The 25,276-nt window shown below is 38.3% G+C and overlaps 1 protein-coding gene across 12 annotated transcripts in view; it reads right to left on the bottom strand.

The window, feature by feature from the left end:
• The window catches only part of NEK11 (NIMA related kinase 11), a 244,767-nt gene that overhangs the window by 133,132 nt on the left and 86,359 nt on the right, over positions 1 to 25,276 (bottom strand). For all 12 annotated transcript variants that reach the window (XM_057315970.1, XM_057315969.1, XM_026497009.4 and 9 more), the window contains 4 exons: positions 6,734 to 6,883; positions 6,562 to 6,640; positions 3,941 to 4,026; positions 1,198 to 1,317 (listed from right to left, as the gene is read on the bottom strand). In XM_057315970.1, the coding sequence (XP_057171953.1) occupies positions 1,198 to 1,317; positions 3,941 to 4,026; positions 6,562 to 6,640; positions 6,734 to 6,883 (435 nt within the window). The remainder of the gene's footprint in view (positions 1 to 1,197; positions 1,318 to 3,940; positions 4,027 to 6,561; positions 6,641 to 6,733; positions 6,884 to 25,276) is intronic.

Below are 25,276 nucleotides of genomic sequence, written 5' to 3' on the forward strand. Positions count from 1 at the left end.
TCATGGTATCCCAGAAATACTGCCATTCCCAAGACCTCAGAAACAGGTCTGGGACTTAGTTGATACAATGGCTCAAGCAATTTATGTAAATACATTTTCTCAGTCAAAGCCACACTCAGCGGTGCAGTGGTTTGCAGAAAGCAGCTTGTACTGGTTCCCAAGAGCAGACTGTGTACATCTCTTCCAACTGAACATTCCACGATATCACATTGGTAGCTTGAAATTGGCCATTGCGGGAGTATTTACACCCCCCAGCCCCACAACCCCAGAGGTGGTTGTCGTTAAACATTTACCAGCATACAGCTACCCATGGTGCACTCTGACAGAAATCTTTTCCCACATTGATTACAGAAAGCATGTGTTAAGGGGAAAGAAGTAGTCTCATAGATTCTTAATCGGTTCCAAATGATATGCACTGTAAGTGCAAGAATACCTCCAAATCCTTTTTCAGATACGTTACCAAGGTCACAAAATGAACAGATTTGAGTTTCAGGTCCTTTCTATCTCTCTAGTTCTTAGTTGGGGCTTCTAAGCTACCAAAAAGTTGGCAGAGAAAGAAAGAAGATAAATTAGGAGACTGGATAACCTAAAAACTGAAAAAACTGTCTTTGAGAAACTGTGAGTCTAGCCCTAGACTCTTGGGAATCTCCCCTTTTCCTGTAAATACTTGAATTACTAGTGATATTGTCCACCAGCAGGCTTGCCCAGAGCATAGATCATCAAAGGGCTTCACTTGACAGAGCAGAGCTGCTTCCAGTCTGCTTTCTAAAGTCAACAATTGCCAGCCGGTACATTCCTCTCCCTATAGACCAGCTAGGTCCCCTGGCAGAGAGGGTACAGCAAACATCGGGGGAATGAGGACACAGAACGAAGCCACTCTTTTCACCCTCTCTCCAGGGTACGTACAGGACGTGTCAGCAGCAACGAGGCTTCATTTGGAGGCTGACTCTCCATTTTCCTCATGATAACCTCCCTGCCATTCAATCTTTCTTTGCACACCAGACCAAAAGCCTGACATTAATAGTGGCTGGCATCCGATAACAATCTATGGGGACAAGTAAGTGAAGAAACAAAGAACTATATAATGCGCATGTGCATTTTGCTTTCTTGTTTTTGCTTTTGCTCTTCTTTAGTCAACTCCTTTGGAGCCCTGGGAAGTGGCTAGAGTGCAGGGTACCCTAAGGAAAGGCAGCTTACTTCAGCTTCCGGGTCTTCTCATCAGCTGCCTGGAGCTTCCTCAGCCGCATCCTTTCTCTCGGCGTCATTTTCTGCACTTGAGACAGCTCCCGCAGAGTCTGCAGGTGGATCTTTTTTTGCCTATAAATAATAAAGATCCCCCGCATGCAGTTCATCCCAAACACCCTCAGAAAAATTAAACAAATATTTTACAGAAGTATCATTACACTACTGAGAAGGGGAAAGCATCTCGAGACAGGCCAGACAAAAACTAATAAACTCAGGGTAGGTAACGAGCCAACCAGGACTGTGGTTAATTGGTAATATTTTTCAAATTAGACTTTTGTTTAAAAACAAATTACGTACTTTCCAAATTTCTGCTCATTTCATGGCGTAGGACCAGTTTCCATAACGTAAGACAAATTAGGATCTTGGCCATCAAGGAGTAAATGGACTGGCAGACTAATTCAGCCATGTGGATAGGATTTAATCTCTGAAATTAGGCAGGGTTTGAACCCCATCTCTACCACTCATTAGCTCTGTAGCTATGGGCAAGTTACTGAACCTCTCTGAAGCTCCGTTTTCTCATCTGTAAAGAATAGGCTTTAGTGAGTATTACATGAAGCAATGTTTGTACAGGGTCTGACACATCAAAGTAACCCAAATGGTAGCATTGTAATAGTTAAGTTTTGTTGGAAAATTCTATGCTTGTATATTCTATGTTTCATACAGCAGGTAAGCATGGCACAGTGGTTATCGCTCAGGTTAATAACATTCTCTGGGTTCGAATCCTAGCTCCCAGGTTACGTGTATATGCCCTTGGACAAGTTATTTAACCTCTCTATGATCATTAAAATAATAATGATGATGATAATAACAATAGTACCTAATTCATAGGGCTCTTGTGAGTTTAAATGAGTTAATTCACAGAAAGTGCTTATAACAGAGCCAAGCACCCCACAAAATGTTAGTTAAAATTGTTATTTAAGAGCCTCTTTCTTCAGTTAAAGAAATGTGCTTACATTACTCATGTATTGAAAGGTCTGCAACCATATTCTCAATGACATTTATTTCTGTGCCTGACTCGGTTAGGGCCCAATACTGCAGAATGCATTTTGCACTCGGCTCCCTCCTTACAAAATACTAGGAGAAGTCTCCATTTCATTTCATTCCCACTGTAATCTTTATTACTTTGTAATAATTGTGCAATTGTAATGGCCATTTGTAGGCAGCTCTCATCTCTCTGGAATACAATCCACAGCCTCAGGGGACACATGATTTTCTGGAATATACATCCCTTATTTTGTAAGATCAAATAGAGCTCCTTGAAACATAGTTATAGATCGTGAAAACAAAACAAAACAAAACAGTGATGGGGCGCCTGGGTGGCTCAGTCATTAAGCGTCTGCCTTCGGCTCAGGTCATGATCCCAGGGTCCTGGGATGGAGCCCTGCATTGGACTCCCTGCTCAGCAGGAAGCCTGCTTCTCCCTCTCCCACTCCCCCTGCTTGTGTTCCTTCTCTCACTGTCTCTCTCTCTCTGTCAAATGAATAAATAAAATCTTAAAAAAAAAAAAACCCAAAACAGTGACCATTTGAAATCAATATTTCATAATGTGGAAGACCATACAAACGACTGGATTCTGGCACACTTTAATTGTAAGCACTGTCAGGTAAACGGTATCACAACTGCAGTACAAAATGATAGCTAAAATTAGCTTAGTATTTTCCTACTCTCACGTCTCAGTTTAAAATAAAACAAAATCAGAATTCCAGGCATTCTTGAAAGAATAATTAGAAACCTGAGGAAATTAGGTTATAGGAGCATGCCTCAAACATTAGCCCCTGAGGTGCAGGGTATTTTAACTGAAGATCATGCATTAAACGAAGATTGAGTATCTTTGATGAACCAGTTTCCTCAGTTTGAATGTGAAATTGGAAAACAAACATACTGCAGTTGAGAGACCACTGGACTGAGTGTCAGAGAAGCATATTTGTGTTATTTGGCCTTGAAGATTAGGCTAACAAGGGCTACTGTTCTCACCGAGTGCCTTGCACAGCTCTGGAGAGGGACTGCCATTCTCGTAGGGCCCTTATAAAATTACATAGAGAGTTCCTCAGCAAAATTCTAGATTTGGTCTTTACATAACCCCTTGAGTCATGCAGTCCACAGCCTGCACAGCTATACATGGCTGTTCTGAAGTCACCTAGTATTCTAGGCTCTTGTATGTTATAGCACAGGAATTTTGAATGACGTAGGAGAGAGAAGATACGTCAAGAAATAATTATGTTTGCAAAAAAGGCATTCTCTAGCTCCTCTGTATATCTCAAGGAAGTAAATTTTGGCTTATTTTCGATTGTCCTAGGACTTCACAGTGTTGTCTTCTCAATAGATACTCTGCCAGTTCCTGTTAAACAAACAACATGTGAAAACCATTTATGCTTAATATGGAAGGCTCATTAGCACAACTATCACTAAATGTTTGAGATATTAATTTCTCTATATACTTACAAGGCAACTGCAGAGCTACCCTGCAGATCTGTAAGCTGTGCAGTGGTTTAAAACTTTTATAATTTCAATTTGCTACCACCTGGGGCAAAGGGGCTTTGGAACGCCAAGTTACTGATGCTCCTTAATTTCTTGGCGAGACTTAAGTGAATTCTAGGATACTCCACGCAGTCAGCTTAGCACTAATAGATTTTTAAAGACAAATGCATTTAACATTATGCTCAATGGGCTTTTTAAAAACAAAGCAATTACTTACATGGCATTAATTATCTGAGCAGTCTCCTTCTGACAATTCAAATTCCTGTCTTCCAGAGTTATTTCCGAGTATCTACACATCAGGTGCTGAAAAAAAGAACAACCCTGACGCACTTTAAATGAAAGGGCAGCCGACTACCAGGGGCCTTTTCTGATATGCAGTGCTACTGACCATGCCTGGGAGTGTGAAAACAAAACCCACTGGTAACTACTTTTTCTTTGATAAAGGGTTACAACAAATTGCAGTAGTTTATGCAGCAAGGTTGTGGGGGGGTCAGGCTCCAGCTTCATCTGGCACTCACTGCCTGTTCTCTCACTCCCTGCTACCCACCACAGGCAGGCCTCCCCTCAGCTCCAAAAACAAACAAGCTCTCCCCAGTCTCTGCGGGTCCCCACAGCCACAGCCAGGGCTAGGCTGGGACAAGTGAGTCACTCGCCTCAGGTGCAAAACTGAAGGGGCACCAAAAGACTTAGTAACCAAGATAAGTCATATTTTAATGCAATATTATAAAAAATCAAAACCGATACCAAAAAGTCATGGAGCAATCAATATGAAATGTTTAAATCTTGCCATTTGCAACAACATGGATGGATCTAGAGGGTATAATGCTAAATGAAATAAGTCAGTCAAGGAAAGACAAATACCATATGATCTCACTTATATGTGGAATTTAAGAAACAAAACAAATGGACAAATGAAAAAGAAGACAAACAAAAAAAAACAGACTCTTAAATATAGAGAACAAACTGGTAATTGCCAGGCGGGTGGGGGGATGGGTGAAATGGGAGAAGGGAATTAAGACTACACTTATCACCATGAGCGCTGAGTCAGGTATAGAATTGGTGAATCACCTCAGTGTACACCTGAAACTAACATAACTGTGAACTGTATGTTAATTATACTGGAATTAAAAAAAGAAAATAAATAAAAGTTTAAATAAAGACAGAAAACAAAAATAAAGACAGGATCCAACACTGAATCTGTACCATTCTACCTCACTTCCATCACCCTAATCCTAGCCCTGTTGGACGATGCCTGTGAACTTTCGTTATTTTGTTACCATGGATTTTTAGCATATTTGGATGTTTTAAACATGGCAACAAAATGGTATTTATCCTGATTAATGAGTTCTTGGCATCCTCTTTAATTTTGCCCCAGGGCAAATGCCTCATTTGCCTCACCCACCTCACCCGCCTCACCCTAGTCCCAGCAGATCTCCTTGGATTCCTTTTAACTTTTTTTGGTCTGCTCAAAGCCCCATCCGTGTGGTTTTGATCCCAACAGTTAGCACCTGTGCTTCTTTTTCAGCGGCCTGCCTTTGGGCGAGTGGAGCTGGCTCTGCTCAAAGTACCAGGGGACTTCTGGCACCTCCCCTCCTGTCTTGCTTATTACCCCATGTCCTCAGGGGCTTCTCCAGAGTGCACATTCTTGCATAAGAACCCCCCTCCTCTATGTCTCCATCTAGAAACATAACCTGATTCAGGGCTTTGTCCCAGCTACTTCCCTGTGGTTCCAACCCTCTCTCAGGCTCTTTACATGACTGGCTGCTTCTCACCATCTCACTGGTAGAGAACCGTCTCCTACTCTTTCTTTGACCACCAAAGCCATTATTCCCTTCCTTTATTTTACAGCATCCTGTGCGCTTTCTTCCTAGTGCTCCTGATGACGTAAAATTACTCTTTCTTGGGTACTGGATCCTCTTACTAGCAGTCAAGTTGCAAAACGACAGGAGCCTTAGCTGTTCCTTTCCTTTCAGCATCTCCAGTATCAACACTGTGCTCAGCACTCAACTGATGGAGACACATCAAGTCAGCATCCTTGTTTCCTACCTAGAACCAGATGCGGACAAAAAGGTGTGCCCATCTTTGAAGGTGAATGACCGCTTTGTGGGTCCACTTGAAACTAGTCATAAAATTCAAGGAAATTTGCCTGAGGTATTTGTAAAAGCCTAAGTCAAAAAAAAAAAAAGAAAGAAAGAAAGAAAGAAAGAAAGAAAGAAAGAAAGAAAGAGAAAAACAACCTCCAAGAGGTACTTGTAAAAGACTAAGTCAAAAAAAAAAAAAAAAAAAAAAAAGAAAGAAAGAAAGAAAGAAAGAAAGAAAGAAAGAAAGAAAGAAAAAGAAAAACAACCTCCAAGAGGGTACCTCCAAGAGGGTACCTCCAGCAGAGGTAGATTCACTGCATCAAAATTTCTAATCTACAGGAAAACAAATGCACCTAATCAGTAAAAAGTATGATTAAGATATATAAGAGAGGAATGGAATAGTAAAGGCTCAGTGAGAACCCCAGATTTTAGTATCATTAGTGGTACTTTCTTGTCCTAGCAGGGATATATTTACAAAGTATTGAGGTAAGATTTGTAAACCAAGAGCTCTAAGGGCAGATGTTGAGTTTAGACAGAAAATTACAACCCTAACTTCTCAGGGGCTCCAGGAAACTGGAGTTCACACGCCTTCTTTTGCAAAGAGATTGACTAATAATTTCCCTCAGCTTTTAAAAAAATCTTTTTTCTCCTTTCTGACTGATTCTTAATGCATCTTATTCCCGCAGCCTATCTTCAAGTCCTCGAATATATATAAATGCTAATACATGTTTCCCAGTATCCCTTTCATTTTAAATACCTGTAGTTGTTCATCAATATAAGGGATTTTTAAAATTTCCTTCGCAGATGGTCTCAGTGAAGGACTCTTGTTCAACATGCTGTAATGTTTAAGAAGAAAATGATTTTTCAAATGAACTAAAATATAAGTACAATTTAAAATTGCTTCTATGGCAATATATCACTTTCCATACCGTTCCATGATAGCACTCAGTTCTCTTGGATATCCCTTGGGGAGAGAAGGCGTGTCACCTTCAACAATTTTTAAAACAATGGACAAGAAATTGGAGCCAGTGAATGCATGATTCATGCAGCACATCTCATATAAAATGCATGCCAGAGACCTAAAGACAAAGTCAAAGAATTTAAATAAGAAACAAATGTCCTATTTTAAATTTGATCACAATACAAAACCTCAGATGTGTCACGGCATTGCTTGTGAGACACTAACATACCCTTTGATTGTGTGTTTAAAAGCTTCAATTCCATACTTTCTTTTTCCATTTAAATATACATTTAATAAATAAAGAGGGGAAAATGAAAAAAAAAAACCCTACAAAGTGTAAGTGTGAATGATCATTTTTTGTCAGAGGAGAAGCAAAACAACAGGAATATGTCTGCACACAGGAGGGCAAATAAACATTTGATCAATGTAGTAAGGAACCTCTACAAAGGAAAAATAAAATACAGCTAAATATCTTTCTAAGGCAGTTTGGTGAATACTATATATGCAAAATAAAATTTTAATTTATCAGCCTAACCTTCCCTCAAATGTGTATCCAAGCATTTTGAAAAGGAAGCTGGCCTTCTTTATTAGTTTTCTGAATAGAATACATTTGCAAGGAGGGTGGAAAAGCAGCTACTTGGGGCTCACGTTAAAATGTATAACTCTCCCTTTGAGCGTATGAAACAGAATATTAAAATTCTAGAGCAGTCCAACACTGATTTGGATTAACCATGCAAATAGTAACCTCTACACCAGCAGAATAGTCTTTCAAGTAACTCAGCATCATTAAGAAAAGTAAGCAGTAAATTCTTGCCTGAATTTAGCATACTAAGAAAGAACTATACTTCTCCTAAATTAATGGATTTTTAAAAATATTATGAGGATTTTGAATTGTGTAACCAGCCAGGTCTCCCTTTTCATGTTAGTTGCTTGAAAAATCAGAAATAAAGTTACAACCAACCTTGTATAAGTTCTGTTTTATGTAACTTTTAGCACCATCCTACTTTCTTATAAAAGCAGTGCATGTATAAATAAGTTTATGCATGAATACTATCATTTTAACCATTTTGTGGGTATCATAAAAATGTGCACTGGTAAGAGAATTCTGGATATATACTCAATACAAAGAGATATTTCTGTTTCAGTAAATAACAATGACACTAAAAAATTCCAACTAATTGGTACTTTTCATATTGCAAAAAACTTCCATACATAACTCAACAGAACCTCGTAACTTCACAGTGACATACAGCCACTATATTTTTCTCATTTTATACATGAGGAAACTGGCTCAAAGGAGTTAAATGGCTTAATCAAGGTCACAAGGTATTTTTTTTTCCAAATTCTGGACTATTTTCATTACAGAATGCTAAAAAGAAGAGGCCTGTTAGGAGAAATCCCATGATAGTGATTAAAACACCAAGATCAATGTAAATATTATAAATTATGAAAATTATTTGAAGCTTAATAAATTTTGCACCTATCTGTGCGACTATTAATATGATGACTATTAATATAATGTAGCACATCTTTAGATTCCTATACCAGAAAAAAATCCCCTTCAATAAATGTGAAATAAAGACATTTTTAGACAAGGAAAAACTGAGAGAATTCATTGCCAGCAGGATAGAACTAAAAACAATCCTAAGAGGGAATTCTTCCACTTCAAGAAAAATGATCCCAGGCAGAAACAAGGAATGCAGGGAGGAACAGGAACACTATAAATAGTAATTCTATAACTATGTATAAGCCAATATTAACTCTATAAAATGATACTAACAATATATTGTGGAGTTTTAAATTATGCAGAATATAATTTTGTCACAAAAATAATGTGAAAGACATAAAAGGGTAAGTGGAGTTAAAGTATTTAAAGTCCTAGCATTATTGGGAAAGTGGTAAAAGTAATAACTTTCATTAAACTAAGTTTCGTTATACTAAGGCAAGGACGTACATTATGATTGCTATGGTTTTCACCAAAAGAATAGTAAAATAATGTATACTGACAGGTTTATAACTACTAAGTTACTGGAGGAAAAAGAATCAAATAAAAATTTAAAATATAAGCAAGAAAGGAGAGAAAAAAACAACAAATGGTATATATAGAAGACAAATCATAAGATGACAAATAAAAATACAAATATAGAGTAATTATGTTAATGTAAATGGACAATATTTCAATTAAAAGACTATCAGATGGGGTCAAAAATTATATACTACTCACAAAACAAACCTTAAATATAGGGACACAGAGCAGTTTACAGAAAGAGGTATACCGTGCAAATACATATCAAAATATTGCTGGTGTAGCTATACTAGCATTAGACAAAATAGACTTAAAGTCAAGAACCACTACTAAGATTAATGTGGTAGATGATAAAGAAATCAAGCCATGAGGAACATATAACAATTCTAAAATCCAATAACTCTGAGTGTGTGTGTGTGTGTGTGTGTGTGTGGTGTGTATAAAGCTAAAATTGACAGAATTAAAAGAAAAATAGACAAATTCATGGTCATAATGAAAGACTTTAACATACCTCTTTCAATAGCTGATAGAACAAGCAGACCAAAACTTCAACAAGGATAGAGAAAAGCTAAACACAATTACCAAAATTGACATACTAACATAAATGCATCCCAAAATGATGGAATTCAGATTCTTTTCAAGAGCAAATGGACCACTTTCCAAATTGACTATACTTAGGATCAAGGAAGCCTCAACAGACTTCAAGGATTGAAAACTTTAGAGCATATTTTCTGACCACAGTGAAATTAATCTAGACTTATTAATTAATAAGAGGAAAAAAACTATAAAATCACCAACTACTTGAAAATTCAAGAATATACATCTAAATAATTCATAGGTCAAATAAATTCCAACAAAAATTAGAAAAATTTAAAACTGAGTAATAAAAGTACAAAATATCAATACTTTGAATGTAGCTAAAAAACAAATGATTATAGCAAAATTGCAAAGTATTAAATGTATACATTAATAAAGAAAAAAGCTTAACATCTATGATCTAAGTCAGCTTGGGAAGATAAAGAATAGCAAATCAAACCAAATAAAGTTTAGGGAAATAAATTTTTAAAAAGTAGAAATTAATGAAATAGACACAGACACACAATAAAAATAAAAGATTGATAGATTTAATAGAATTCCAGTGAGACTGATCAAGAAAACAAGAAGAAAAAACCACACAGATAAATAATAACAGAAACGGAAAAGTATACAACACTATAGACTCCACAGCTATTAGAAAGCATTAAGATGGGGCGCCTGGGTGGCACAGCGGTTAAGCGTCTGCCTTCGGCTCAGGGCATGATCCCAGCATTATGGGATCGAGCCCCACATCAGGCTTCTCCGCTATGAGCCTGCTTCTTCCTCTCCCACTCCCCCTGCTTGTGTTCCCTCTCTCGCTGGCTGTCTCTATCTCTGTCAAATAAATAAATAAAATCTTTAAAAAAAAAAAAAAAGAAAGTATTAAGATGACATAAATGTTTTTCCCCAGTAAATCTGAAAAATGGAATGAAATGAACAGTCTTTAAAAAATATAACTTACCAAACTGATACCAAGAAAAAAATATAAAATCTGTATAGTCCTTTATCTATTATAAATAATAATAAAAATAATAATTAACTTTAAAAACTTTTAAAATAATAATTTAAAATAATAAAAAATAATAATTAAAATATTAAATAATTAAAACAATATTTAAAATAATAATTTTAAAAAAAGTTTTTATAGCTCCCCACAAAAAAATCTCCAGGGTCAGATGGCTTTACTGGCAAATTCTTTCAAACATTTTAGGAATGAAGAACACTAATCTTATTTAATTTCTTCATTTCAACGAGTCAGCACAACTGTGATATAAAGTATAACAAGAGTAATACAAAGAAAATTATAGGCAACTTTTTTTATGAACATAGATTCAAAAGTTCCAAATACACACACATAGATGCATATTATAAATAGAATATGGTGCTATATTAAAAAGATAATATACCACAACCAAGTAGATTTTATTTAAATCAATCAGTGGCATATATTTCATGATAGATGAAAAGAGAAAAATTATACATAAAATTCAAAACCCATTTGTGTTTTTAAAGATATTTATTTATTTGTTTGTTTGTTTATTTATTTATTTATTTATTTATTTATTTATCTATCTATCAGAGAGAGAGAGATAGCACAAGCAGGGGGAGGACAAAGGGAGAGGGAGAAGCAGGCTCCCCGCTGAGCAAGAAGCCTGGTGCAGGGCTCAATCCCAGGACTCTGGGATCATGACCTGAGCTGAAGGCAGACCCTTAACAGACTGAGCCACCCAGGCATCTCCTCTTTGTGTTTTTAAAAGAAGAAAACTCTTAGCACACTGGGAATAGAAAGGAACTTATTTAATCATTTTTAGAGCTATAATATATATAGTAAATATTTTCCTATTGGTGACATATTGAAAGTTTACGCTTTTATTTTGAGACTGAGAATAAGATAAGTATGTCTACTATCACCACTTCTATTCAATATTGTAATGAAGGTGCTATTCAGAATAAGGGCAGAAAAAATTTTAAAAATATAAATATATTTATACAAAAAAGAATATAAGGAATATATATAAAGATTAGAAAAATATATAAACTGTCATTAAGCATTTCAACATGGTTATGTACATAAAAGGTCATTTCAATAACCCTGTCACAAACATTTAAAAAATGAAATGCAAAATGTCACACTAACATAGAATGTCAAACACATAGGAATAAATCTAATGAAAGGTGTGCAAGGCCCTACACTGCAACCACAATACATCACTAAGAGAAATTAAAGACCACCTAAAAAAAAGGGGTTGAGGGTAGAGAGGGAAAGATCCACATACATGGATTGAAAGAGTCAACATAATGAAGACAACGATTTGTCCCAGAATGATCTATAGACTCAATGCAATATCAATTGAAATCCTAGAAGACTTTCTATGGGAATTAACAAGCTAATTCTGAAAGTTACATAGAAATGCAAAGTACAAAGAGCCATGGCAGTTAAAGAAGAACAAATTTGGAGACCTTGTATTACCAAATAGCAAGATTCATTATTAAGTTGCATTACTTATGAAAATGTGATATCAGCAAAGAAATAAAAACAGAACAATGGAACAAAACACAGAGCTCAAAAACAGATCCATACATATTCAATCATTTGATTGATCCAAAGACAAACTGTACGATGGTAGAGGAAAAAAAATGATCTTTTTAACAAATTGTGCTGGGCCAGTTGAATACCCATATGGAAAATAATGTATGTGGACTCCTATCTCACACCATACACATACACAAAAATCACCCATTTTTCAACAATGAAAAATAACATAAAGCTTTTAAAAGAAAACAGGAGAATATCTTCCTGATCTTGGGGTAGGCAAAGACTTCCTAAACAAAATGTAAAGAGCACTAACAATAAAGTTATGGGCTGATAAAACGAACTCCATTAAAATTATGAACTTGTATTCATAAAAACACGCCACTAAGAGGGTGACAAGGAAGATACAAAGTGGGAGAAGACATTTGCAATTCAAATATCCATCAAAGACTGGTATCCTGAATACATAAAAAAATAATTAATTAATTAAAACACCTACCGATTAATAAGAAAAAGGAGAGAATCCAATAGAAAAATGGGCAAAAGACTTAAAGAGACACTAAATGGCCCCAAATCATGAGGTGTTTCACAGTACTGGTCATCAGAGAAATGCAAATTAAAACCACAGTGCAGTACCACTATACACTCATAAGAATGGTGAAATGAAAAAGATGCTATCAAGTCAGTACTTGTTATATTATGAAAAAAGTTTTCTTAACAAAAAGAGAGGGGAGGGCTATACATTAATAGTAAAATACAAATATCAGACTGAACCAAATACTTTTATTTGTGTGGACACATGTAAAATATTTGTGTGCTATAAACTGCCCCAATATACTTACTTATTTTCCCCAAAGAGGGTCTAATTTGAACCCTGAGAATGTTTAAAATAGTAGAGCTACAGAATCTACCAAGATTTGCCAATTCTAAACTCTCATTGTACCAGTGAGAAAACCAAAGCGCCCCAAAAGGAAGTCATTTGCCCAGAAAGGTGTCATGTTAGATCAGCTTGTTTGGTATTGGTATTGCTCTCATTCAATATTTCTTAAAAATGTATTCTAAAAAATTTACATTGACGACACCCTGCTATGTAACCTAATGTACATGCAATAATTTGAACACTGAAAAAAGGAATGAAACTCACAGGTCCAAGGAGTAGAAGGCTTATCAATCCCTCAGCGCCCACACACTCTCTTCTGAAGTTTTAATTCAGCTCCCGTGCGCTCAGAGTCTTCTTCAGGGCTTGGGTTAAAAGCAGAACAAAGCTAGCTGGCCAGGAGGCAGACTTCTTGAAGGAAAGGAACCCTCCAACACAAGAAGGCTTAGAGCAGGAGGGAGGAGTTAAGATGGCGGAGGAGTAGGGGTCCCTTTTTCAGCTGGTCCCCTGAGTCGAGCTGGATATGAACCAGACCATCCTGAAAACCCACGGAATCAGCCTGAGACGCAGGAAGATACATCTGGATCTCTACCAATGAACATCTCCAGCACTGAGTATTGAGGTACGAAGCGGGGAGCCCTGAATCCGCGCACACATGTCAGAAGATAACTGGAATGGGGAGGGAGCCGCCACACTCGGGCGCTGGGAAGCGGTAGCCACCTGGACTGGGGAGCGGGCCGGACTCGTGGACCAGCACCTGCGAGAGAGCAGACTGAGACCATGAGCCTGGGAACAAGCGTGACCGAACTGAAAACCGGAGCTCCGGAGCGCTCACTGGAACCGGACTGATACTGGGAGCTTGGGAGTGCGCGCGCAACCAGACTGAAAACTGGCGCTCTGGAATGCGCATGAACCACACTGAAACAGAGAGCTCGGGAGCTTGGGAGTGCGCGCGCAACCAGACTGAAAACTGGCGCTCTGGAATGCGCATGAACCACACTGAAACAGAGAGCTCGGGAGCGTGCGCGGGAACCGGGGGCAGCTGGTGGTGTTAGAAACACAAAGGACAGAGACCTGCTGGCTCTGGAAGTGAGGGCTGGAACACCGGCTGTGGGGTGCACAACCCGGGTCGCTGCAGGGTTTTTAGCAGCACCAGCAGAAACAGACTTAAACAGGCTAAGAGAGCTCAGTGGAGAGCAGACTGCAGACTGCAATCTCTCTGTTCTGAGACAGAGGCTAGGATTCGGCCACTGCTGCTCTGACTCTCAGAAGAGCCACAGAAAACCACCAAGGAAAGCCGCCAGAGAACAAAAGCCCGGAAATACCAGCTCACAGTGTGCCCATCCCCATCCCCCCTCGCAGGGGACACGGAGACTCTACCCAAACAGAGTTGCCTGAATATCAGCGCAGCAGACCCCTCCCCCAGAAGACAGGCTGAAAAATCAAGAAGCCCACATCCCTAAGGTCCCTATAAAACAAGTGCACACTGCCTGGGTCCTGGTCAATAATTTGGGCTCTGGGCAACCCTGCAACCTCTCCTCATCAGAATGATGAGAAGGAGAAATCCCCCCCAGCAAAGAAAAGATAATGAGTCTGTGGCCTCTGCCACAGAACTGATGGATATGGATATAACCAAATTATCAGAAATGGAGTTCAGAGTAACAATGGTCAAGATGATGTGTAGACTTGAAAAAAATATTAACAAAAATATTAACGAGAATATAGAATATCTAAGGGTGGAAATGAGAGTGAATCTGGCAGAAATTAAAAATGCTATGAATCAAATGCAGTCAAAACTAGAGGCTCTGATGGCCAGGGTGAATGAGGCAGAAGAACGAATTAGTGAATTGGAGGATGGGATGGTAGAAGAGAAAGTTAAAACAGAAACTTGGTTCAAAAAAAATCCAATCTCAAGAATGTAGGTTACGGGAGATTACTGACTCAATGAAACGTTCCAATGTCAGAATTATCGGCATCCCCGAGGGGGTGAAGAAAAAGAAAGGTCTAGAAGAAATATTTAAACAAATTGTAGCTGAGAACTTCCATAATCTAGCAAAGGAAACAAACATTCGTGTCCAAGAGGCAGAGAGGACTCCTCCCAAGTTCAACCACGACAAACCTATGCCATGTCATGTCATAGTGCAATTCGCACTATTAGATCCAAGGATACAGACTGAAAGTGCCAGGGCGAAGAAATTTCTCATGTACACAGGCAAAAATATCAGAATTATGTCTGACCTGTCTACACAGACCTGGAATGAGACGAAGGGTTGGCAGGGGATTTTTAAAGCTCTATCTGAGAAAAACATGCAGCCAAGGATCCTTTCTCCAGCAAGGCTGTCATTTAGAATTGTTGGAGAGATAAGGACCTTCCATGATCGCCAGACACTGACCAAATTTGTAACCACGAAACCAGCCCTACAGGAGATATTAAGGGGGGGTTCTATAAAAGTAAAAAGGCCCCAAGAGTGATACAGAACAGAAATTTACAATCTATAGAAACAAAGACTTTACAGGCAACATGACATCATTAAAATCATATCTCTGAATAATCACTCTCAATCTGAATGGCATAATGCTCACACAAAATGCCACAGGGTTGCAGACTGGATTAAAAGACATGACCCATGCATATGCTGTCTACAAGAGACTCATCTTGAACCTAAAGATACATCCAGACTGAAAGTGAAGGGATGGAAAACCATTTTTCATGCCAATGGACCTCAAAAGAAAGCTGGGGTAGCAATTCTCATATCAGACAGATTAGATTTTAAACTAAAGACGGTAGTTAGAGATACAGAAGGACACTATATTATTCTTAAAGGATGTATCCAACAAGTGGATATGACAACTATAAATATCTACGCCCCCAACAGGGGGGCAGCAAGATACACGAGCCAACTCTTAACCAGAATAAAGAGACATATAGATAAATATACGTTAATAGTAGGGGACCTCAACACTCCACTATCAGCAACAGACAGATCACCTAAGCAGAAAATCAACAAAGAAACAAGAGCTTTGAATGATATACTAGACCACACGGACCTCACAGATATATATATAGAACACTATACCCCAGAACTATAGAATACTCATTCTTTTTGAATGTACATGGAACGTTATCCAGAATAGACCATATACTGGGCCACAAAACATGTCTCAACCAATACCAAAAGACTGAAATTATTCCCTGCATATTCTCAGGCCACAATGCTTTGAAATTACAACTCAATCACAAGGAAAAATTTGGAAGAAACTCAAACACTTGGAAACTAAGAACCATCCTGCTCAAGAATAATTGGGTAAACCAGGAAATTAAAAATCAATTTAAACAGTTTATGGAGACCAACAAGAATGAAAACACAACGGTCCAAAACCTATGGGACACTGCAAAGGGGAGAATACATAGCCATCCAAGCCTCAGTCAAAAGAATAGAAAAATCTAAAATGCAGTTTTTATATTCTCACCTCAAGGAGCTGGAGCTGGAACAGAAGAACAGGTCTAACCCACGCACAAGAAAGCAGTTGATCAAGATTAGAGCAGAGATCAATGAATTAGAAACCAGGAGCACAGTAGAGCAGATCAACAGAACTAGAAGCTGGTTCTTTGAAAGAATAAATAAGATCGATAAGCCACTGGCAAGAGTTATTCAAAAGAATAGAGAAAGGACCCAACTTAATAAAATGATGAATGAAAGGGGAGCGGTCACAACCAACACCAATGAAATAGGAAGGATCATTAGAAACTTTTATCAACAGCTTTATGCCAATTAATTAAACAACCGGGAACAAATGGATGCCTTCCTGGAAACCTATAAACTACCAAGACTGAAACAGGAAGAAATTGATTATTTAAACAGACTGATTAATTATGAAGAGATTGAAGCAGTGATCAAAAACCTCTCGAAAAACAGGAGTCCAGGGCCTGATGGATTCCCCGGGGAATTCTACCAAACATTCAAAGAAGAAATAATACCTGTTCTCCTGAAGCTGTTTCAAAAAATAGAAAGAGAAGGAAAACTACCAAACTCATTCTATGAGGCCAGTATTACCTTGATTCCCAAACCAGGCAAAGACGCCATCAAAAAGGAGAATTACAGACAAATATCCCTGATGAATATGGATGCCAAAATTCTCAACAAGATCCTAGCTAATAGGATCCAACAGTACGTTAAAAGGATTATCCATCACGACCAGGTGGGATTCATCCCTGGGATGCAAGGGTGGTTCAACATTTGCAAATCGATCAGTGTGATAGATCATATCAACAGAAAAGAGTCAAGAACCATATGACCCTCTCAATAGATGCAGAAAAATCATTTGACAAAATACAGCATCCTATCCTGATTAAAACACTTCAGAGTGTAGGGATAGAAGGTACATTCCTCAATCTCATAAAAACCATCTATAAAAAGCCTACAGCAAATATCATTCTCAATGGGGAAAAGCTGGAAGCTTTTCCCTTAAGATCAAGAACACGACAAGGATGCCCACTCTCGCCATTATAATTCAACATAGTACTAGAAGTCCTTGCAACAGCAATCAGACAACAAAAAGGGATAAAAGGTATCCAAATCTGCAAAGAAGAAGTCAAAATGTCTCTCTTTGCAGATGACATGATACTCTATACGGAAAACCCAAAAGAATCCACCCCCAAACTACTAGAAGTTATAGAGCAATTCAGTAATGTGGCGGGATACAAAATCAATGCTCAGAAATCAGTTGCATTTCTATACATGAACAATGAGACTGAAGAAAGAGAAATTAGGGAATCCATTCCATTTACAATAGCACCAAAAATCATACATTATCTCAGAATTAACTTAACCACAGATGTAAAGGATCTATATTCTAGAAAGTACAAATCAGTCTTGAAAGACATTGAAGAAGACACAAAAAGATGGAAAAATATTCCATGCTCATGGATCAGAAGAATTAACATAGTTAAAATGTCTATGCTACCCAGAGCAATCTACACTTCCAATGCCATCCCGATCAAAATACCTATGACATTTTTCAAAGAACTGGAACAAACAGCCCTTTAATCTGTGTGGAACCAGAAAAGGCCCTGAATCGCCAAGGAATTGTTGAAAAGGAAAAACAAAGCTGGGGGCATCACAATGCCGGATTTCAAGTTGTATTACAAAGCTGTGATCATAAAGACAGCATGGTACTGGCACAAAAACAGACATAGAGACCAATGGAACAGAATAGAGAACCCAGAAATGGACCCTCGGCTCTTTGGGCAACTAATCTTTGACAAAGCAGGAAAAAACATCCAGTGGAAAAAAGACAGTCTCTTCAATAAATGGTGCTGGGAAAATTGGACAGCTACATGCAAAAGAATGAAACTTGACCACTCTCTCACACCATACACAAAGATAAACTCCAAATGGATGAAAGACCTCGATGTGAGACAGGAACCCATCAAAATCCTAGAGGAAAACATAGGCAGCAACCTCTTTGACATCGGCCACAGCAACATTTTCATGACACATCTCCAAAGGCAAGAGAAACAGAAGAAAAAATGAACTTGTGGGACTACATCAAGATAAAAAGCTTCTGCACAGCCAAGGAAACAGTCAAAAAAACTAAGAGGCAGCCCACGGAATGGGAGAAGATATTTGCAAATGACACTACAGATAAAAGACTGGTATCCAAGATCCAAAAAGAACTTCTAAAACTCAATACACAAGAAACAAATAAATCAGAAAATGGGCAGAAGATATGAACAGACACTTTTCTAATGATGACATACAAATGGCTAACAGACACATGAAGAAATGTTCAAAATCATTAGCCATCAGGGAAATTCAAATCAAGACCACATTGAGATACCACCTTATGTCAGTTAGAATGGCAAAAATTGACAAGACAGGAAACAACAAATGTTGGAGAGGATGTGGAGAAAGGTGATCCCTCCTACATTGTTGGTGGGAATGCAAGTTGGTACAGCCACTTTGGAAAATAGTGTGGAGGTCCCTTAAAAAGTTAAAAATTGAGCTACCCTACGATCCAGCAATTGCACTACTGGGTATTTACCCCAAAGATACAGACGTAGTGAAGAGAAGGGCCATATGCACCCCAATGTTCATAGCAGCATTGTCCACAATAGCTAAATCGTGGAAGGAGCCGAGATGCCCTTCAACAGATGACTGGATTAAGAAGATGTGGTCCATATCTACAATGGAATATTACTCAGCCATCAAAACGAACGATTTCTCAACATTTGCTGCAACATGAGCGGGACTGGAGGAGATAATGCTAAGCGAAATAAGTCAAGCTGAGAAAGACAATTATATGGTTCACTCATTTATGGAACTTAAGAAGTAGGAAGATAGGTAGGAGAAGAAAGGGAAGAAGAAAAGGGGGGTAAACAGAGGGGGAATGAACCATGAGAGACTATGGACTCTGGGAAACAAACTGAGGGCTTCAGAGGGGAAAGGGGTGGGGGAATGGGATAGGCTGGTGATGGGTATTAAGGAGGGCACTAATTCTATGAGGCCAGTATTGCATGGTGCACTGGGTGTTGTACGGAAGTAATGAATCATGGAACTTGACATCAAAAACTACGGATATAGGGGCGCCTGGGTGGCACAGTCGTTAAGCGTCTGCTTTCGGCTCAGGGCGTGATCGCAGCATTCTGGGATCGAGCCCCACGTCAGGCTCCTTCCTAGGAGCCTGCTTCTTCCTCTCCCACTCCTCCTGCTTGTGTTCCCTCTCTCGCTGGCTGTCTCTGTCAAATAAATAAAATCTTTAAAAAACAAAAAAAACAAAAAAAAAAACAACTACGGATATACTGTATGGTGACTAACATAATATAATAAAAAAATTATTAAAAAAAAGAAGGCTTAGAGCAAGATGAGTGACATTTGTTAAAATCTGGCGGGGTCATAAAAAAAAAAAAGCAGAACAAAGCTAGACAATCTCTCCTGGCTCTGACAGGTTGGAAGGGTTGGATGAGAGCAACAATTCCTGACACAGGACATTTTGAGCTGTCTTGGGAGCAGACTATTATATTATCTCCACCAATAATACAAATGATAGCAATAATAATGATAATAAGGAAAATACTAGCTGAAATTTTAATGGTGTTTACTATAAGCTAGGCCCTTTTCTATATTCCTTACATATATTAACTCATTTAATCATTCTAGTCTCGTAACAATCTTAATGAAGCAGACGCTATTATTACTCCCATTTTTCAGATGAGGAAACCATTAATAAGATTAGGTCAATTGTTAAAGGTTCCATATTGAGTAGTTGGGGGAGCTGGGATTGCAAAACAGGTTGTCTGGTTCTAGAGACATAAACTCCATGCCATCCTGCCTCTCAATGCTGTATCAATCAGAACATTTCTGATCATTAAGGACTCTTTTGTATTGGAAATCATGGCTAATCCTGATAGAAGACCTTCAGGCAGGGACTGACTTCCCAAGCTTACTTGGGGTCCTGACCAGAACCATAAGCCATCTTCAAGGATCCCTGGGGCCTGAGACAAGCCATGCAGGACATTAGACCATGGCAAATACAGGGCACACAAACAATAAGACCCTTGGTGGCAAAACGAAAGGAAGGCTGGCAAGTTTGGGTGTTTTTCTGTTGCTTGGCATGGAATGGGTGTTAGGGGTCTATTAAGTACAATGAGTTGATCGTGAAGTCAAATCCTGCTTTTATTGAGACATATCTCTACTGAAGCCACATGTCATGGATGTATTAAGGTTATAAAAATATGTGAAATTATCTGGCTAAAGGACTATAGAACAATTAGATGTAGAGGCTAACTCAGTAATCAATTAATCTTGATAGAAGACTTCTCTTTTTTGGAAATCCTCTCAGCTACACTGAAGGCATATGGCTTTCCATTTACCTGTCTCATTTTGATCGAGTAAGACTTACTTGCACTTGAGCACATGGGAAAGACTTCGTCAGCCAGTGATTTGTAGAAAGAGACCTGCTCTGGTCCCTGTGCACCCGCCTGGAATGAGTGTAATCTGATTAGAGACATCACCTGGAACTTTGGGTAAAAGATTTTTTTATTATCCTGTTATAAGTTAAAATCTATTATATGTAGTTTTATTCTAGTAACTATACATCTGTGTACCTATGGTTTTAAATTTTCCAACTTCCAACCAAACATTTCTATATGGGAATAATTACATAACCTTGAACTCATCAATTCCATCATTTTTAAAGATTTTTCTTTTACTTGACTCCCAGATCTTAAATCTGGTGATGTGAAAGTGGGGAGTTGGTTGGGGCGAAAGATGGGGGCAAGTTGAAAAAACAAAACAAGGCAGAAGTGCATTTCAGTTAGAAGTCTATGATTTGCATTCCTTTCTTTTTTCCAAAATACAACCAACTGTGAAGAAGTAAGCAAATAAGTCCCTAAGGGAGGGAATTTAGCAGTGAAAGGGAAGGCTGGGATCAGGTGCGTGTGAAGCAAATTACACCTGAACTCCATAAACTTGCCATCTGTCCAAGCTGCCCAGAACTACCCAAAGGATTTCTGAAGCACAGTTTGATAATGAATTGAAAATGTAACTCAGACTTTTCTTGTCTCAAGGTAACTAAATTTACCTTTTTGATATCTGCCCAGACTCTGCCAAGAGAAGCCTAACCCACAGCAATGCTTGACTCCAGTCGGTTGGGGCAGCTTTACTGATCTTCTAGATAATATTTTTATTTACATAATTGAGAATCATCCTAATATCCACCTAGAAAAGTGTACACATAACTTAAGCAATTGAATAAATAGTAATAGAAATGTAATAAAAGAATAGCGGGTTTTGCTTTAGTGTGTGGTAATCTAAATATTTAAGTCTATACTGAGGTGGAGTTGAATATCAATATAAACTTTATCCAAATATAATGAAAGACACTGGACGGCTTGAACTAATACTTCAGGAGCAATGTTATATAGCAACCATTTTATAAGGGCCTGTCACGTCCCAGAACCTCTATTGGTTCTCCCTGAGCTTTAATATGCCTACAAATCACTCAAGGATTTTGTTAAAATTTTTATTCTGAATATTTGGAGAAAAATGGCAGCTACATCAGAAGCATAGTTTCTGGATCTTTCTTAAATTCCATGTAAAACAGAGCAGTTTGATAGCAAAACCAAAAACCATGGCCAACATTTTCAACAAAGTTAGGTAGCAAGGTGCCCCTTGAGTGACAAAAATTTCACTCTGAGTGGGTGTGGCCAATAAGATGGGGTTCTCACTTCCTCCAGAAACCTGTCCTGGGCTTAGATACCTCTCCAGGAGGGGTAGGCTCCCAGTATTTCTCCTCACCCCAGCTCTGTGTTACAGAGATTAAATTCCAGGTGACTGTAACCAAGATATTAAGGGCTCCTTTTTTCTACCTAGTCCCTACTGGTAGAATGGAGGCTCTACCTCAGGAACAGTGGGCAGAGAATACTGGGGCCCTGATCACCTTCGCACCTGCTTGCTCACAGGGTGGACATTCCATGCCAGGAGAGTCAAGCCAAGAAGAGAGGTTACTGCCCCTGGCCTGCTCATGAGCAGGACCGTCACTCTAAGAAAAGTGGGCCGTGTCTCTGCCTCCAGCTCCTGAACAGTGCTCAGAGATTTTGCCCAGGGCTAAGGCAGGCTATAAAAACAGAGGGTTCAGAAGCTCTCCCCAAAGAGACTGATTTTATTTGGAACAAAGGGAAGGATATTGAAGCTTAAACTCCAGGTCTCAGAAACAATGAAGATTTTGATGGAGCAATTAAGAGGAAATTGGTAGCTCTGTGAGTACAATAAACTAAACTATAGGCTAGCTACCTTATCAGAGAAAATCAGGGAAAGAGATAGCTAAGAATAGGCAAATTTCAAACCTTGAAGACTAGCCTCAAAGACTACATCTGCAAAGAGACTCAAATTTAATTGGAAGAGACTGGAGAGCAATGCATGTCTCAGGGCATTCTTGAAAATAATAAAGCAATGAGTTGGCAATTAGTGAAGGCTAACAACTGGCTGTAATACCAGCAGAAACAGCTAAGCAGAGAGAACAGGGAAAAGGACAGAGAGCCTTGCTAAAACTACTGTCATCCCAAGGCTAACTGTGAACGTGACCAAGGCTATACTCTGAAGATCAACACTAGACATTTCACACTGGAAGGGAAATACATTTCACTAGAATAACCAGGCATGTCACTAAATGAGTAAAGAGACAAACGATACCAAGACCCAGAGAGATGGGGGAGCGAGGAAAATAAGTGTTCAGAATTGGATACAATATATTATCTAAAATGTCCAGTTTTTACCAATTATGAGATATGCAAAGAAACAGGAAAATATCTATACACAGCGTGGTGGGGGGAGCAGGAAACAGAAACTGAGAGGTCTCAGATGTCAGATTTAACAGATAAAGACTTCCAAATATGTTCAAAGAACTAAAGGAAACCATGTTTAAATAAATAAAGTACGATATAAATGTCACATCAAATGGAGAATGTCAGTAAAGAGAAATTATAAAAGAACACCAAATAGAAATTCTGGAGTTGAAAAGTACAAGAACTGAAATAAAAATTCACCAAAGGGGCTCAACAGTAGACTTTAACTAGCAGAAGAATCAATGAACTTGAAGATAGACTGACAGATATGCAATCTAAAGAACAGAGAGAAAAATGAAGAAAAATGAACAATGTCTTAGAGAAATGTGGGAGACCATGAAGTACAACAACACATGCATAATGGGAGTACCAGAAGGCAAGGAGAGAGAGAGAAAGAGAAAAAAATACTCAAAGAAATAATTCTTGAAAGCTTTTCAAGTTTGATGAACTACATTAATCCACATGTCCAAGAAGCTCAACTAACTCCAAGTAGGATAAATGCAAGTCCACACCCAGATACATTGTGCCCTAAAAATGCTTAAAGACAAAAACAAAGAGAAAATCTTCAAAGAAAACATTACACAATGTTTAATAAACATTATTAGTTGAAAAATTACTGTGCCCAAGTATAGAATACTATGCAAACATTTAAATGATACATGGATATATTTTGTTACGGCAGTGCAATATTTCCTTTTGCAAGTAAAAAAAAGCAGGTTGTGAAATATATATAGTATGATTTTTTTTGTAGTAACAAATATGTTTATATAGGGATATAAGGCACTTAGCACATTAACTGTCAATCGCAGAGTAAGCAGTCCATAGACAGCAGCAATCCTGGTTCTGTTGCTGCAGTTGTATTGTGACCTTTGTAAAACTGACCAGGCTAGATATTATGCTCAGATTTCGTATCAGTCATTTCATGGTAGTCATTGAGAAAAGATATTAATACCCAAATCTGCACTTGACTGAAATGTTTTCCTACTTCAGCTTCTGTTAAGTGAAAATAATGACAATGACACCAGTTCCCACTTCCTAGAAAGGCATACCTTGCCCAACAGCTTAGTTCTAAATCCATACAAGAATTTCTCAGACCATGGGAAGCTGAGAGAAATGGACTCTCTTGCTCCAGAGCTTCCTTCACCAAGATGGGGCTGTTGGCTGCCAGCTACTTGCAGGCCCCACATTAACTACAAAAACTGCTGCCAAGGTGGCCTGTATTTCTGCCTTTCCTAAATCCTTCACTGGAAAATAGGCTTGTTCTCCACCCTGCTCCCTTTTCCTGTCCAATTTGGGAACGCTCTCCTGTGAGGATACTTTCTCAGTTCTGGTAGGTCAGGCAGGTGCTGGTTCCTCTCTGTTTTCTTCTACCTATAGCTAATCCTTGTCTGACACTTCTGCCCAACATCACTAAAGTCTGAATCCAGTGTTGAGTGTGAACTAGACTCCTACAGTATCCCTTATGTAGCCAACCCTTGGACCAGATCTCAGGTTTTTGCAAAATCCTGAGACCTTCACAGTATACTCTGGCACCTCTACTATTCCCACCACCATTCCCTCCACTTTACTCACCCAAAGAATATAGGGCCACAAGATCAAAGAACCATCTGGTTGACCTCTCACAACAAGATAGATAAGACCGACAATGAAATATTCTGTTTCTTTTCTGTTTAATTACAGCACCATTATTCCAATAGTATTGTCCTTCATTTGTTTCTCCTACCAAAATAATAAATTCTAACCATTCATAATTTAAATCAATTTAAAGAGATGGCCTAGGAACACAACTCATATATTATATTTTTCCTGTGGGGGGGAAAGTGTTCAGCAATTGCTTATATAGATCGGCAGTATTCAAAGTATTGTCCTCAATGAACCTAATTATCCTAACTTTCTGAATAAGTGTTTATAAACTTATGGAACCTAAACCACTTTTAAGAGAGAGACTTATCTGTACTTGATTGCTATAAATAAATGAATCCCAAAAGGTTTAACAGATTGCAGAAAGAGGATAAGGTTACAATGGGCAAACATTAACAGATGAAATATAATTAGTATTATACCAATTCTTCATTAGGCATTATAAATATAATATGTACAGCTATTAGTGCTAAAACAAAACACCCGTCAATTATTCACAAGTGTTTCCAATTG

This window comes from Ursus arctos, unplaced genomic scaffold, assembly GCF_023065955.2.
Source record: "Ursus arctos isolate Adak ecotype North America unplaced genomic scaffold, UrsArc2.0 scaffold_20, whole genome shotgun sequence".
NCBI classification, from domain to species: Eukaryota; Metazoa; Chordata; class Mammalia; order Carnivora; family Ursidae; genus Ursus; species Ursus arctos.